At 46.0% G+C, this 17,477-nt stretch overlaps 1 protein-coding gene across 1 annotated transcript; it reads left to right on the forward strand.

Annotated features, from left to right (window-relative positions):
* The first annotated feature begins 9,753 nt into the window (after positions 1-9,753).
* Positions 9,754-17,378, forward strand: SLC51B (SLC51 subunit beta). Its single transcript, XM_034938942.3, has 3 exons — positions 9,754-14,086; positions 15,518-15,608; positions 16,951-17,378. The coding sequence occupies exons 1-3, from the start codon at positions 13,990-13,992 to the stop codon at positions 17,147-17,149; spliced, it is 387 nt and encodes a 128-aa protein (XP_034794833.1). The 5' UTR covers positions 9,754-13,989; the 3' UTR covers positions 17,150-17,378.
* The last annotated feature ends 99 nt before the right edge of the window (positions 17,379-17,477 follow it).

Consider the following 17,477-nt stretch of genomic DNA (forward strand, 5'->3'; position numbering starts at 1 on the left):
CCACCTATGGAGAGTTCATTATGTAGAACTGAATGAAACCAATGATGAAACTCAGATTGTGTTTTGAAATGTTGTCGGTATTTTTTATGTCCTATGTTCTGCTAGGCATATGAAAAACACCTCTTTAGTTCTTTATGTTCTATCTCTAACTCTCAATTTAGCAGGCTTTAAATGTTCAAACTGAAAGGCACTTTCAACACACATAGTTAAAGGAACTACCCTAAATCTCCCTGATTATTAGCTTTGTGAGTCTTACCTTGGTTGCTATATTATTTCAGAGGACCCCTCAAAATTCATGAAATGAATAATATTGTATACTTTAGATCATCCAGTTTTCAGAAATGAGAGACTAAATGCCTCAGAATACCTACCCACATTGCCAAACCCCCTTAGAATCCAAGATGTATTAAATGTTCTGTCTAGGAGGTCAAGACTGTAGAAAATCTTTCTTTTTCTGAGACGGAGTGTCTTAACTCTGTCATCCAGGCTGGAGTGCAGTGGCACGATCTTGCCTCACCGCAACCTCCGCCTCCCGTGTTCAAGCAAGCAATTCTCCCACCTCAGCCTCCTGGGTAGCTAGGATTACAGGCACCCACCACCATGCCCGGCTAATTTTTGTATTTTTAGTAGAGACAGGGTTTCTCCATGTTGGCCAGGCTGGTCTCAAACTCCTGACCTCAGGTGATCCACCTGCCTTGGCTTCTCAAAGTGCTGGGATTATAGGCATAAGCCACCGCACCTGGCCAGAAAACCTTAAATGGAAAATTTAATCCAAATGGATAAATTAATATACAGGTAAATTTAAGGATGATGCCTCCAAAAAGTGCAATTTGTTGTAAAATGGGTTATGCTTAGCAAAACAAAAATTTCCTTAAATTTTTGTTTTCTTATTCTAACTATAGTATGCCTGCAAATAATCAAGCCAGGCATGGTGGCTCACACCTATAATCCCAACACTTTGGGAGGTCAAGACAGAAGATAACTGGATGCCAGGAGTTTGACAGCAGCCTGGGCAAGACCCTATCTCTACAAAATTTTAAAAATTAGCCAAGTGTAGTGGTGCACGCCTATGGTCCTAGTTACTCGGGAGGCTGAGGTGGGAGAATCACTTGAGCCCAGGAGATTGAGGCTGCCATGAGCCATGATCATGCCACTCCAGCCTAGGCAACAGAGTCAGATCCTGTCTTAAAAAAAAAAATTAAAAAAAAAAAAAAGAGTGCTTACTTGCCTGTGAATGGGAGGGACAAAACTGAGACAAATTAACACACAATTCTTACTTACCAAGTTGTTTGACATTCCTCAAACACATTGTTGAACAATATGTCTGCAAAATGAAACTATTCATAGTGCTGTGTCTGAGAATGATTAAACTTTAAGCACCTCCTATAGCTAAAAGAAAGGCTGATAGACTTTGATTTTATTCTACTCTTGGACTCTGGTTTAGCAGGGGACTGAAGAAAATTTTTGGTTATACTATAACCAGGAGCAAGAGGTCAAAGACATAGAAATAATTAAGGATTATGAATAAGGGTCAGCAACATAGATAGTCTCAAATGCTATCGATAAGATGAAAGGGATTAAGGTGGTGGCTGCAGAATGTCTTTTCTTGGAGAAAGTACATATTGTACTTGGTTTTACTGTTTCACACCAGTTTTTGCCAAACTTCCTATACTTTGCAAATATTCTTGAAATGCATCCAACAAAACATGTGTCTGATGAAAAAGACTTTGATCATGGACATCCTTTTACTTTGGTATAAAAATGACTTCCCTTTGAACACCTGTCACTCCTCTCAACCATCCTATTACAGATGAAGGCCTCAAGTCAGTGCTTCACTGGAAATAATTTTGGACTTACTTCCCCTATCTTTTGCAAAAATGTTCCTCACTAATTCCACTATTTGTTTTTTTTTCCTCTTCTGGGTTTAACATAAAAATTAGCCCCTAGAAGAAATATGTGGTTCCGTTGGTACCATAATTTAACCACTCTTCTGATCCTCGATATTTGTATTTTTGTTTCAAAAAAAATTTGTATTTTTTTTTTTTGTTGTTGTTTTTCTGAGACAGAGTCTCACTCTGTTGCCCGGGCTGGAGTGCAATGGCACGATCTTGGCTCACTGCAACCTCTGCCTCTCGGGTTCAAGTGATTCTCCCACCTCAGCCTCCTGAGTAGCTGGGATTATAGGCACCCACCATCATGCCCGGCTAATTTCTTTTGTATTTTCGTAGAGATGGGGTTTCACCATGTTGGCCAGGCTGGTCTTGAACTCCTGACCTCAGGTGATCTGCCCACCTCGGCTTCCCAAAGTGCTGGGATTACAGGCGTGAGCCTCTGTGCCCGACCAACAACAAGAATAAATTTTGAGACAGCATCTCACTCTGTCGCCCAGGCTGGAGTACAGTGGTGGATCATGCCTCATTGCAGCCTCAACCTCCTGGGCTCAAGCAATCCTCCTGTCTTAACCTCCCAAATAGCTGGGACCACAGATGCATGCCACCATGCCTGGCTAATATTTTTTTAGAGATGGGGTCTCACTTTGTTGCCCAGGTTGGTCTCGGACTCTGGGTTCAAGTGATCCTCCTGCCTCAGCCTCTAAAAGTGCTGGGATTACAGACAGAAGCCACCATGCCCACTCTTTTTTTTGCTATTTTAAATAATGTTGCAGTGAACATTCTTGAACATACATCTCTGCTCCCATGTGTCATCATTTCCTTACATCACCACTTTCAGATTTCATTTTATTTTCCATGAAGTTTACTGAGAAGATAACGTGCTGTCATCAGGGACTTGGAAGAACTATTGTTCAAACTGAATTGTTAAACTGGCTTCCACATGTAAGTGATGCTTGTGAAAATGAGGGTGAGCACAAACAGCTAGCCAAGGGCCTGTCCACCCCTCCTGGCGCCAGCTGATGATAGATGGCCCACCCCAAGGAGCAGAACAGCCTGCCCTGGAAATGCAGATCAGTTTCCACCACTTTGAAACCTTTACTAGCTGTCAGCCTAGCAGGCGTCACATCTTCAGCATGGGGAGACAGGAGGCTGAGACGCAGGAGGATGCTTAGCCTTAGGCCCTGAAGGTCAGGGCAAGACTCTGCCTCCTGGAACTTAACCCTGAGCTGAGGTTAAAGCGTCCTCTGCAATCCAGCTGAGGGGTCAGGTTTCTGGACAGCTCAGCCAGTATTCCCTACCCTCTAGCATCCATCACAATTTAGGGAAAAAGTTCTCTTTCACACTGGTGTTTTACCTTATTTAGCAGAAAAGCCAACTGGTTGACCCCAGGTGGAAATCTCCCATGTTTAAAGGGCCTGGACTTTGTCATTACACAATTGGCTCCTTCTGATAATAGTTTCTAAAATCCTTTGCTTTTTCACTCCTTGTAGAACCTTAATGCGTTTTGATAAAAACTTGAGGTCCCAGTGACTAGCTCAAGATCACACAGTTGGTCAGTAGCAAAGATGGACAGGACTAGAAGTTAGTTCTGCTGCCATGTTATTTGCTTATCCAATAAACTGTTTTTAAACATGCAGAATGTATGTATTAGTTACAGTACAGAGTAAGTTTCTGTAACAGGGAGATCCCCAAACTTTTCCTGTACCTAACACTTTCAGAAGCTGATAGGTGGTCCAGGGCAGGTAGGCTGCTCAGCTACCTGAGGTTAATCAGGAGCTCAAATTCCTTCTATCTTGTTGCCTGGGTTGTCTTTTTTTTTTTTTGAGATGGGCTCTCATTCTATTGCCCAGGCTGGAGTACAGTGGTGTGATCTCGGCTCACCGCAACCTCCACCTCCCGGGTTCAAGTGGTCCTCCTGCCTCAGCCTCCCGAGTAGCTGGGACTACAGGCATGCGCCAACAGCCTGGCTAATTTTGTATTTTTAGTAGAGACAGGGTTTCACCATGTTGCCCAGGGTGGTCTCGAACTCCTGAACTCAGGTGATCCACCTGCCTCAGCCTACTAAAGTGCTGGGATTACAGGCATGAGTCACTGCACCCAGCTGGCACTTTTTTTGTTTGGTAAATGAGGACCAAATGGCAAATATTTTAGGCTTTGTGGGCCAATCGTCACAACTGCTCCATTCTGCTAATGTAATGCCAAAGCAACCCTAGACAATATGTACAATATGTAAACAAATGAGCATGGCATGTCCCAGTAAGAATTATTATTCTTATTATTATTATTTTTTTTTTTTTTACAAAACCAGGCTGCAGGTCAGATTTGGCCCATAGGCCAGGTGCGGTGGCTCACACCTGTAATCCCAGCATTTTGGGAGGCCAAGGTGGGCGGATCATGAGGTCAAGAGATCGAGAACATCCTGACCAACATGGTGAAACCCCATCTCTACTAAAAATACAAAAATTAGCTGGGCGTGGTGGTACGTGCCTGTAGTCCCAACCACTTGGGAGGCTGAGGAAGGAGACTGGATTGAACCCGGGAGGCGGAGGTTGCAGTGAGCCAAGATCTCCCCACTGCACTCCAGCCTGGCAACAGAGTGAGACTCCATCTCAAAAAAAGAGAAAGATCTGGCCCATAGGTTAACAACCCCTGTCCTGAGATGTCCTTTCCACCATCATATCTGTGTTCCAGAAAGAGGAATGAGGAAGTGAAGGGGTTGAATTTTCTCACAAAAACATGATCCACAGGTAGAAATAGTGCAGCATAGCCACACAATAGAATACTACACTACAACAAGAATGAATGAACCACAACTACACACAACGCAGATGAATCTCACAAGTATAATGTAGAGCAAAAGAAGCTGACACAAAAGATTGCATATTGATTGATTACATTTATATAAAGTATAAAAACCAACAAAATTAATCTATGGTATTAAAAGTCAGGTTGCCTTTGTAAGGGATAGTGACAAGAGAAGACTTCTGAGATCTGGAAATGTTCTATTTCTCATTCTTTTTTTCTTTTAGAGACAGGGTCTTACTCTGTTGCTTAGGCTCGAGTACAGTATGCAGTGGTGCAATTGTTTTATTTGTTGATCTGGATGGCATATGTTCCCATGCATGAGTGTGTCCACATATGAAAATTCACTAAGCTTACCATTTGTGTACTTTCCTGTATGTATACTCCAACAAAAAAAGTTTGTATAAATTAAAAAAAAAAAAATAGTGATTCTGAAGTTGCAATCACTTCTCAGGTCTCTTTCGGCCAAAACTTAGAGGACCACTTATGACTGCAGGGAATCTGGGAAATGCAGGTTCATTAATTTTTTTAATTAATTAATTTATTTATTTATTTTAAGATGGAGTCTTGCTCTGTCACCCAGGCTGGAGTACAATGGCGTGATCTCAGCTCACGCCACCTCCCAGGTTCAAGCGATTCTCCTGCCTCAGCCTCCTGAGTAGCTGGGATTACAGGTGCACGCCACCATGCCTGGCTAATTTGTATTTTTAGGAGAGGTGGGGTATCACCATGTTGGCCAGGCTGGTCTTGAACTCTTGACCTCGTGATCCGACCACCTCGGCCTCCCAAAATGCTGGGATTATAGGCATGAACCACCACGCCTGGCCTGGGAACTGCAGTTTCCAGTTGGGTGGCCATATGCCTCTAAAATTTAGAGGATTCTCTTATTAAAAGGAAGAAAGAAAGAATGTAATCTAGGGGGAAATTAGCAGGCTGTGCTACAGTCCACACAGCAGCACAGGCCCATGACAGTTATCAAATCCTGCTGGGCATGACCTGTGAAGACCTCCACCCTGGCAGTAGAGTAAGTTCTTTGGTTAGCCCACCTGGCTGCCCTTGCTACTGTTTTCTGGGAACAACTCCTTTGACCTTAGTTCTCTGTATTATCTGAGTTTACTCTCAGATAGGTTATTCGTTTACTATAGAGCATGGTCACACCTTTTTGTCCTTTTTCCCTTTTGCTTTTTTTTTCTGCTTGGAACTTGGATATAATGGCAGGAGCTGCATCAGCCATCTAGGGGCCATGAGGGAGTGTTAGAAACCTCAGCCCTGATTTCCTTGGTCTTATGACATTAATAACTGGCTACTTCTGACATTCTTCTATGAGAAAATAAACTCTTATGGTTTAAACCGCTGACATTGGGTCTTTGTTACCCAGAGCCAAACACAATTCTCAACTGATATGGAAGGCCTCCCTAAGAAGATGACATTTAAGCTGAGGCTTGAAGGGTTAGCAGGTGGCAGATACCAGAATAGCAGAGGAAAGCCAAAAGCCCTTTCTACTCCACTACACTGCTGACTGTCTATCATCCTCTAGATAGGGAGATAAGAGACTGGAGAAGTCAGGAGAGGAGATTTCAAGGTGGGATTGATTGGCCAGGAATGATAGTGATGCTGTGAGGAAAGGAGGGCTTGGTGATGTGCTCTCATCTCCATGTGTATGTTTCCTTCATGGCACTTGTCACACAGTTGTGATGACATGATGAACACCCGTCTGTCTGTTCTGCTAGACTGGAGTCTCCATGAGGGCAGGGACAATGCTTTCGACTGTTTATCACTGGCATAATGCCTGGCACATGGCAACTATGGAACAAGTTATTGGATAGGCCGTAGTAGAAAGAGCTAGGGTAAGAGGAGGGAGAGAAAAGACACAGAAGCAGAAGAGTGGAAAACCTGGGATTGTGCAGGCTCCTTGTTAAGGGGACACCATCCCATTAGAGCACCACAACACTCCTCAGAGGCAGACAAGGGGGATTCTGGTCAAATGGTTCCTTCAGGCACCCACATGGCATGGGCTGTCCAGCTCACAGCCTGTCTCTCCTGGCTACCCAACAGGCATGAGCTCTGGGTTGGCTATCAGTGGTACCCCCCTCCCTAGCCATAACAATTGATCCAAGACATAGGTACATGACTCAGGCTGGACAATTAGAGTCCTTTCCAAGAATTTTTAAACAAGAGCTAAGAAAAGTAACTACTTCCTCTGCAGCTATGAGAGCATGAGCCTGGGTTTCCTATCATCTGGTCAAGCTTCCCGGAGGTGGCCAGCCTGGGGTAATGAGCCTGGCACCCAGAGAAAAGCAGGGAAAGAGCCACAGAAACAAAGCACTACGGGTTGTCAAATCCCTGGTTCCCGTATGCCTCAGGTCAGCTCCACCCTGCCCTTCCTAGTTTATGAGCCAATAAATTCCTTTTGTGTTTAAGAGAGTTAGTGTTGAGCTTCTCTCTCGAAATCTATCAACTACCTTTCTCTCCAAAATGCACCCTGAATCTGACCACTTCTCATCATCTCCACTGCCACCAGCCTGGTCCAAACTACTAATATGTTTTGCCTGGATGAATATAACAACCTCCCAATGGTCTCCCTGTTCCTCTCTTGCTCTCCTACAATCCATTTTCCACCCAGCAGGCCAAGTGATCTCAGACAAATGTCAATTAGATTACATCACTTTCCTGCCTAAACCCTCCAGTGGCTTCTCATCACTTTTAGGGTAAAATACAAACTCCTTACCCTGTTTTACAAGGCCCACCATGAGGAGTGGATACTCCTGTCTATCCTCCAACTTTATTCCATGCCACTTCCCCCTCATCACTATGATTCAGCTATATTGGCCACCTTTTTGTCCCAGACACATTAAGCTCATTATTTCTTCAGTGTCTTTGTACCTGCTTGCTTTCTTTTTTTTTCTTTTCTTTTTTTTTTTTTTTGAGATGAAGTCTTGCTCTGTTGCCCAGGCTGGAGTGCAGTGGTGCGATCTCAGCTCACTGCAACCTCTGCCTCCCGGGTTCAAGCAGTTCTCCTGTCTCAGCCTCCTGAGTAGCTGGGACTACAGGCACCTGCCACCACACCTGGCTAATTTTTTTATTTTTAGTAGAGACGGAGTTTCACCTTGTTGGTCAGGCTGGTCTCGAACTCCTGACCTCAGGTGATACACCTGCCTTGGCCTCCCAAAGTGCTGGGATTACAGGCATGAGCCACCATGCCCGGCCTTTGTACCTGCTTTTTCAGGTCTTTCCATGGTTAACCCCTCATCATTCAGTTTTTAGTGTAGTAATATAGTAATCATGGCTCCCCCACCTCATCCCTTTCTATCTTATGTTGTTTAAGATATTCACAGAAATGATCACTGCTCTAATTATCTTTTAATTATGCTTTTGCTTACTTTTTTGTTGGCTATCTCCCCTGGAGTTTGAGCTCCAAGGGAGCAGGGCCCTCACCTGTCTTATTTACCATGTATCTACACAGTAGATGCTCAAGTAACATTTATTCAATGAATAAATGAATGCATTACAAAATGAGGAGAAGCTGGAGTTCCAGGCAGCCCCTAGGTTCCCTGTTGGGTCTTCTTTCCTCTGCTCCATGCACACACAGTACACACTATTGACTGATGTTTAACTCATAGAGGAGTTTGGGCTTGACATGTGACCTCACTCAGCCTCTGTTTCATTTGTGAAGTAAGAAATAAGAGTGGGCGGCTGGGTGTGGTGGCTCATGCCTGTAATCCCAGCACTTTGGGAGTCTGAGGCGGGCAGATCACGAGGTCAGGAGATCAAGACTATCCTGGCTAACACGGTGAAACACCATCTCTACTAAAAATACAAAAAATTAGCCGGGCATGATGGCACATACTTGTAGTCCCAGCTACTCAGGAGGCTGAGGCAGGAGAATTGCTTGAACCGGGGAGGTGGAGGTGGCAGTGAGCCAAGATTGTGCCACTGCTCTCCAGCCTGGGTGACACAGCGAGACTCCATCTCAAAAAAAAAAAAAAAAAAAAAAAAGATTGGGCTTATTTCACATAAGCCCACTCCTTACTAAACCAACAATGATTGCCTAAGATGCACGGAGCCAGTTGGTGGAAAAGTCCATAGACTATCAGAGTCGAATGGTGCTGGTCAGGTGGGAGGAGCACCTCATTCCTGCTTCCCCATCAAGTTGCTTGCCTTGGCCTGCTTCCTACTATCTGGGTCACTGGTGCTCACACAGCCTTTCCCAACCCCCACCTCCAAAGGTCATATTTTACAGCTCCTTGTGAGGAATTCACATCATGCCATGACCTTCACTATGAGAAAGCACAGGCTGTAAAAGGCCAGCCTGGCTCCCTGCTCCGTGGTTAAATATTGATGATATTGGGCAATAGAGACCTGGAGTGGGCACACTACATATCCCCCTGCAGTGATGGAACCCACAGACCGCAGGTCCTCTGCAGTCCATTCTCCTGCCTGTCCAGAGGATCCGGATGTTTTCTCTTTACTTGAGGCCAACACATAACAAAGAAAGCACTGGGCTACTGGTGCTTTCGGATTGTGAAAGTCAGGTGGAGCCTGTTTGCACTCTGAGTGCACTCATTCAAGAGGTCAGTCACCCCGGAGTGATACAGAAGGCTCCAGGCCTGGGCGTGTGCTAAGGCCAGAGCTACCAGATGGGTCCAGCTGCCGCAGGCTCTCCAGGCACTGTCCCCTAAGTGACAGCTGTTACTGCCTGGGAGAGCTCAAGTGCAAAGACTATCCTGTTCTCCCATAAAGAGGAGGAAAAGGAAGATACAGAAATCGGTGCTGCTCCCAACAGCAGATCAAGGCAGTCGTCAGGAACTCAGGATCCGGGGTGAGTGTCCTCATCTTGCCTTGGGGATGGGTGGCCCAGGTCTTTGGCAGAAGTCACAGTCCAATGGCAGATGGTTAAGCCCTGTTTAAAATGCAGAGATCTCCCAGAGGGGCTTAAGGAGACAAGACAACTAAATGCAGTATGACATCCTAAATGGGATCCTGGAACAAGAAAAGAACATTAAAGGCAAAACTAATAAAATGCAAATAAGGCATAAAGTTTAATTTAATCATGCAAATGACAATATGATGCTCACTTTAGAAGCAAACTGGATACGTGCTTTGATAGAAATATGTCTTTGGCCGGGCGCAGTGGCTCACGCCTGTAATTCCAGCACTTTTGGAGGCCGAGGCAGGCCGATCACCTGAGGTCAGGAGTTCGAGACCACCCCGGCTAACGTGGTGAAACCCCATCTCTACTAAAAATACAAAATTGGCCGGGTGCGGTGGCTCATGCCTGTAATCCCAGCACTTTGGGAGGCCGAGGCAGATGGATCACCTCAGGTCAGGAGTTCGAGACCAGCCTGGCCAATGTGGTGAAACCCTGTCTCTACTAATAATACAAAAATTAGCTGGGTGTGGTGGCGGGCACCTATAATCCCAGCTACTCAGGAAGCTGAGGCAGGAGAACCACTTGAACTCGGGAGGCGGAGGTTGCAGTGAGCTGAGATGGTGCCACTACACTCCAGCCTGGGCAACAAGAGTGAAACTCTGTCTCTAAATAAATAAATACAAAATTAGCTGGGCATGGTGGTGGATGCCTATAATCACAGCTACTTGGGAGGCTGAGGCAGGAGAATCACTTGAACCTGGGAGGTGGAGGTTGCAGTGAGCTGAGATCATGCCATTGCACTCCAGCCTGGGCAAAAAGAGTGAAACTCTGTCTCAAAAAAAAAGAAAGAAATATGTCGCTTGTTTCTGTGGCATCTAACATAGCTGAGGAGGGCTGACTCTCGGTTCTGGATTTGTATCCAATTTGTCATTTTGGTTTTTTGTTGGTTGGTATGTGTTTATTGTAACAATATTAAACATATTTTAAACATATTTTGGCCAGGCGTGGTGGCTCATGCCTGTAATCCCAGCATTTTGGGAGGACAAGGTGGGCAGGTCGCTTGAACTCAGAAGTTCAAGGCTGGCCTGGGCAAGATGATGAAACCCCATCGCTACAAAAAATACAAAAATTAGCCGGGCGTGGTGGCACATGCCTGTTGTACCAGCTGCTCAGGAGGCTGCGGTGAGAGGATCGCCTGTGCCCGGGAGATGGAGGTTGCAGTGAGCCAAGATGGTGCCATTGCACTCCAGCCTGGGCGACAGAGCCAGACTCTGTCTCAAAAAACAAAAAACAAAAAAACACCACTCCACTGTGGACAATAGCTTACCTGCGTCTTTGTACACTGATCTGATTAGTTCCATTAATTAAATATCAAAAATTGGAATTGTTGTCTCAAAAGGTATAAGTACAATAATACCCACATTTAAAAATGCATACAAAGGCTGGGTGCAGTGGCTCACACCTGTAATCCCAGCACTTTGGGAGGCTGAGGTGGGCGGATCACCAACCTGGCAAACATGGTGAAATCCCATCTCTACTAAAAATACAAAAATTAGCCGGGTGTGGTGGCCCATCTCTACTAAAAATACAAAAATTAGCCGGGTGTGGTGGCACATGCCTGTAGTCCCAGCTACTCAGGAGGCTGAGGCAAGAGAATTTCTTGAACCTGGGAGGCCGTGGTTGCAGTGAGCCGAGATCACACCATTGCACTCCAGCCTGGGCCGCAAAAACAAAACTCCACCTCAAAAAAAAAAAAAAAAAAAAACAAACAAACATACAAATAGAGAAAATATACATAGAAATATATACACACATTAAAAATTGAATTACATGTATTGTTCTCATGAAAGCATTGTATACGCATAAGAAACCACACAATACAGAAGTGGTCAACATGAATATCCCATGTGTCTAAATCTCATCCCACACCCTAGAAGAAGACTGTGTTTGGTTTCTCAACTTCAACACTTTTCTTTGTGAGTTCAGGGGTTTGCATATGGCACAGGGGCCTGTGGCTGATGTTACTAATCAATCCAGGCACTCTTACATCTGAGACTGGATGGAATGTCACAATCCTTCTTGGACAGTGCTCTGGACAGTCAGTTGGAGCTAGAACACAAGATCACATCTGTTGGCCATTCTTGTAACTTTGTCTTTCCATGATTTTAGATGGGTAGGTAGGCAGATAGATAGATAGACAGATAGATCGATAGATGATAGATAGATAGATAGATAGATAGATAGATAGATAGATAGATAGAATCTCCCTCAAATGAGTAAGTAGGCAGTGTGCATGTGAGTCCTTGAAAGTCTAAGAAAGGGCCAGGCACGGTGGCTCAGGCCTGTATTCCTAGCATTTTGGGAGGCCGAGGCGAGTGGATTACCTGATGTCACGAGTTCAAGACCAGCCTGGGAAACATGAGGAAACCCCATCATTACTAAAAATACAAAAATTAGCCTGGCGTGGTGGCATGCCCTGTAGTCCCACTACTTGGGAGGCAGAGGCACAAACGAGAACCGCTTGAACCCAGGAGGCATAGGTTGCAGTGAGCTGAGATCACGTCACTGCACTCCAGCCTGGGCGACAGAGCAAGACTCCGTCTCAAAAGAAAAAAAAGAAAAAAAAAAAGTCTAAGAAAGGTCTTTTTTTCTCCCTGACTTCCATCTCCACCTTGGCATATGAATGATCATTCACATATGAAAAGCTTAAGTCAGTATTGTATTTGTGTCAAAATATTTTCCCTTGCAATTTGTAGATATGCCTTTTTAGTTTTCTCAGAGCATTTAGTGCTAGAGGAAACTCTGATGTAAAGCTAGTCCTTTTGTTGATAGTCCGATTTTCTGTCTGGCTGTTTGCCATCTAGCTGTTTTTGAATGCCCCTGGCTAAGTGTCCAAAGGCTATTTGGGGCTGAGATTGTTGAGCACCTAAGGCAGTGACAGAGTGTGAGGGGACCTGAGAATGCTTCGATCCTCCCTGTACACTTTTTTTCTTGGTGCCCTATGGCATGTTTTATAATTGATCTGTTCAAAACACTTCTCTTGTTTTATTTTAGTTACGTTTATCTCCATTCCTACTCCCTTCCTCCTCCTCCCCAAGACACAGCTTAATGTGTTTAATGTGTGTCCTTTTAAAAAAATGTGTTATTGGGTCGGGCGCGGTGGCTCACTCCTGTAATCCCAGTACTTTGGGAGGCCAAGGCGGGTGGATCACCTGAGGTCAAGAGTTCGAGACCAGCCTGGCCAACATGGTGAAACCCCATCTCTACTAAAAATACAAAAATTAGTGGGGCGGTAGTGACATGCGCCTGTAATTCCAGCTACTTAGGAGGCTGAGACAGGAGAATCGCTTGAACCTGGGAGGCGGAGGTTGCAGTGAGCAGAGATCGTGCCACTGCACTCCAGCCTGGGCGACAGAGTGAGACTCCGTCTCAAAAAAAAAAAAAAAAAAGCGAAATAACTTAACAATTTTAATATTGGCCTGAATAATATATGTTGTCAAAATTAATTTTACCTATTTCTTTTTGTTTTGTAAAGTATGGATGCTAGAAAATTTTATATTAAGTAGTAATAATGCAGTTAGTACAAGAAGACGTCAAAATGTCTGACTGTTTTGAGATTGACTGAGGTTCAGTTTATTATTAATAGTTGGGATGGAAATAGGCCTACACGAAGTAAGGGATTTATCCAGAGAGCATGGATTCAGGTTCTTCCCTTGCAAATAACAGAAACCAATTCTGCTAACTTGTCCAAAAAAAAAAAAAAAAAAAGAAAAAAAAAGCTCTCGGGGTCGCGGCAGGGGGTGCCCTCTCAGCATCAGGAGCCGGCAGCTGCTTTTCCCTCCGGCACTTTTCCCTTTTCTCCTCTCTGTGTCGTAGGCGTGCCAATCCCCAGGAGAGAGGCGTGATAGGCCCAGCCTTTGACACGTGGGGAAACACAGGCCTGTGATTGGCTACCGCATGACACCCAAGGGACAAGTTGCTATGGCAACGCGTGGGCGCGCTATGGGCTCGTAGAAGCCAGGTGCGGACGCCGAACAGGCGAAGACCCGAGATGTCCTTGGCAAGGGTCCCAGAACTCGCCAGTGGCTCGGTCCTCCTCACTCCCAGAACAGTGCTCCTCCACACATGCGATGGCTTTTAATAAATATTTGAGTCACTCCCACTTCCAGTCTCTGCCCCTCCAGGCTCCACGTGCTCCTGGGTTCGTTCGGGTCGTTTTTGTCCCATAACTTTGGGCCAGAGGAGATCTGGATTTGGGCACAGAGGGAGATCAAACTCGGGTGGGATATCCAGTCATGCTGTCTGCTTTGTTTCCAGGGGTCTTCACGGCTTCTCTGCCCAGGGGCCAGAACCTAGGAGGCCAGGAGGGCTGCTGGGGCTAAGGGGTCTAAGGACCTCGTTGCACACGCTACCAGGAGCAGGGGCATGGAGCACAGTGAGGGGGCTCCCGGAGACCCAGCCGGTACTGTGGTGCCCCAGGAGCTGCTGGAAGAGATGCTTTGGTTTTTTCGGGTGGAAGATGGTAAGTGGTGAGAGATTGACGGCAGGGGTGGGGGTGTGCCCCTCAATACAGAGCAGAGTTTGGCTGAAGGCCCTGACACTGTCGTCCCCTCCAGGTCAGGCGGTACATTTCCTCCAAGACAGGGAATCAGTCGGGGTGTCTCAGTACCCAGAGGGGTCTGGCTGGACCGCCCCTTCCTTTTCTCAGGGTGTGGTCGCTTATTTATGCAGCCCTCCAATCATCACAACATTTATTAAGCTCCTATTCTGTACCAGACACTGTTCTCAGCACTGGGGCGACAATAATGAATAAAACACAAAAATCTCTGCCTTCATGGAATGTACATTCTAGTGGGGATTAAAAATAAACAACTAAAACGCATAGTGCGTTGGTGATGAGTAATAAAAAGAAAAATTAAACAGAGAAACAGAATAGGAAGTATGCAGCAAGGGCAGTAATGTGGTCAAGGAAGGCCTCACTAAAAAGGTGATATTTTTATCATCAGGAAGGTGACTTGCAGGAAACTAAGGAAATAATTAGCTATGCAAATTATTTGGGGGAGGAACATTCCTGGAGGGAGGACAGCAAATGCAAGAGCTCTGAGGCTGGACCCTGCTTCATTTGGGTGCAGCATGGACAAATCTTGAGTAGCCACATTCAGTTTAGTCACTTCATGTATTATCTGTGGGCAGTTGCCATTCCTTCCACCCTTCTCCCTGCCTTCTTTCTTTCCTTTCCTTTTCTTTTTTTTCTTTCTTCTTCTTCTTCTTTTTTTTTTTTTTTTTTTTTTTTGCCTTTTTTTTGAGGCAGGGTCACTCTGTTGCCCAGGCTGGAGTGCAGTGGTGCAATCTTGGCTCACTGCAAGCTCTGCCTCCTGGATTCAAGTGATTCTCATGCCTCAGCCTCCTGAGTAGCTGGGATTACAGTGTATGCCACCACACCCAGCTAATTTTTGTATTTTTAGTAGAGACAGTGTTTCACCATGTTGGCCAGGCTGGTCTTGAACTCCCGACCTCAGGTGATCCACCTGACTCGGCTTCCCAAAGTGCTGGGATTATAGGCGTGAGCCACCGAGCCCAGCCTTCTTTCTTTTCCTTGTGCTCCGCAGGTCCAGCCCCTGGCAAAACTGAAGATTGTAAAGTTTATCTTGGCCCACCTGTCTCTTGCCCTCCATAGGCCTCTGCCCTTCACCCCTGTTGCCCCACTATTATTTAACTGCAGTACTGTCTCCTCCATTAGATTAGGGCTTCTCCAGAGTAGAGACTGTGTCTTCCACCCTCCCACCTGTTAGACTGGGAGTGCCCCAGGGCAAGGGGCCCATCTTTGATTAGGGTCTCCACGCAAAAGACAGTTGATGCTGTAAGCTGGGTCTGAGCCCAGGCCCCAGCTGTTAGCGGGCTTGAGAGGTGCCTGGCCATTCCTCAGGGCTCTGTCCTGTGTGTCCTTCCCCAGCATCTCCCTGGAATCATTCCATCCTTGTCCTGGCAGCTGTGGTGGTCATTATAAGCATGGTCCTCCTGGGAAGAAGCATCCAGGCAAGCAGGTGAGGAGCTGGTCCTGGGGGGATGGGGTGGTCTCTGTGGGGTAGAGGCCCTGCCTTCCCAGAGGGAAATCTAGAGAGGGGTCACTTAGGGATCATTGCTGTCCACCCTTTGGGACAGCAAAATTCAGCCTTCAGTGTCCTTCGAGAATCCAAAGCTGTTAAAAACAAACAAACAAACAAAAAACAGCAACAGTCCCTGATTACCACCCCCTGGCCCCTGACAGGAAGCAGGCATGACCTGGAGGAGTGTAGCCATTCAGAAGGTGAGCTTGCCCCTCTCACCCTATCAGCACACATGCACCTCAGCAAAGTCAACTCAGAGATGAGTGGCTGTCCATGGGTACAGCAGACCTGTTCCCGCTACGACCCAGCCAGAATCTCTAGGCAGACAGCTTACCACCGCTGGGTCCCTCCACTATGGCCAGGAAGTCTAGGGGTACCTTGAATAAAACCAACCTGGAGAGAGGACAGGCACATGGGAGTTATTAAGGAAGTGGGCAGTGGGAGCCAATGAAGGTGGTTGGGGGAGGGGAGTGATGTGTACACGATGGGGTTTTAGAAACATGACTGGTGTTGTGCCTAGGCTGGTTTGGAGAAGGAAACACCTAGAGGCAGAGAGATTAGTTAGAAATTTCCTGCAGTAGTGTGAGGGATGAGGTGTGTGGTGACAAGGACCTATGCTAAGTAGGATGACAGTCCAAGGTCAGAGACAGTGTGGTTAGGTGAAAAGAACACAGGATTCAAGAGTCAGGAGGCTTAAGTGCACACACTAGCTATGTGCATCCTTGGCTTTTTTTTTTTTTGAGACAGTCTCTTGCCCAGGATGGAGTGCAGTGGCGCAATCTCGGCTCACTGCAACCTCTGCCTCCCAGGTTCAAGTGATTCTCCTGCTTCAGCCTCCCAAATAGCTGCAATTACAGGCACAACCACACCCAGCTAATTTTTGTATTTTTAGTAGAGATGGGGTTTTGCCATGTTGGCCAGACTGGTCTCAAACACCTGGCCTCAAGTGATCCACCCGCCTCAGCCTCCCAAAGTGCTGGGATTACAGGTGTGAGCCACTGCACCTGGCCTCCTTGAAGCACATTTCCTCACTTGGAAGGTGCGGGGGTGGCAATGATACTTGAGATCACAGGTGACAGTAAGGATTCCTTGAGATGACACACACGCAAGGGTAAGCCATTTCTCTGTTGAAGGAATATCCAACCATTGCCGCTTCTCCTCTAGTAGCTCCCAAACTGCATATAGGATTTTCCCCTTAGACTCTTTAAGCCATTTGGGGGACCCAGTCCTGCCCCAACCACTCAGCCCCCCTCATTAACACTGTTCCCTGTCCCCCTAGAAAAGAAAAGATGCAGCCACCAGAAAAAGAAACTCCAGAAGTCCTGCATTTGGAAGAGGCCAAGGATCACAACAGCCTAAACAACCTAAGAGAAACTTTGCTCTCAGAAAAGCCAAACTTGGCCCAGGTGGAACTTGAGTTAAAAGAGAGAGATGTGCTGTCAGTTTTCCTTCCGGATGTACCAGAAACTGAGAGCTAGTGAGGGTTCAGAAAAGCCCCATCCTAAGCCAGGCACATGATGTGGGCTCAGCTCAGTGGCCTGAAACCTCTCAGGTTTTAGAGTCTCTCCCAAGAAGCCGCTTTTTTCTTTTTCTTTTTTTTTTTTCTTTCTTAGCAGATACAATGAATGAACTGCAAGCAAACTAAAATTCTGTTATTAAAAAAAATCTTTTATTAAAATGCTCCTGGAAGTGAGCAGGTGGTATTGCATAGTTTGTTCAGATGGCAGTGGTACACACACACATACACACACAAGTGGCCTGGAGCAAAAGTGCAAAATCCGTAGCTGGCCTGTGGGTCGGGAAGCC

Source organism: Pan paniscus, chromosome 16, assembly GCF_029289425.2.
Source record: "Pan paniscus chromosome 16, NHGRI_mPanPan1-v2.0_pri, whole genome shotgun sequence".
Classification (NCBI taxonomy): Eukaryota; Metazoa; Chordata; class Mammalia; order Primates; family Hominidae; genus Pan; species Pan paniscus.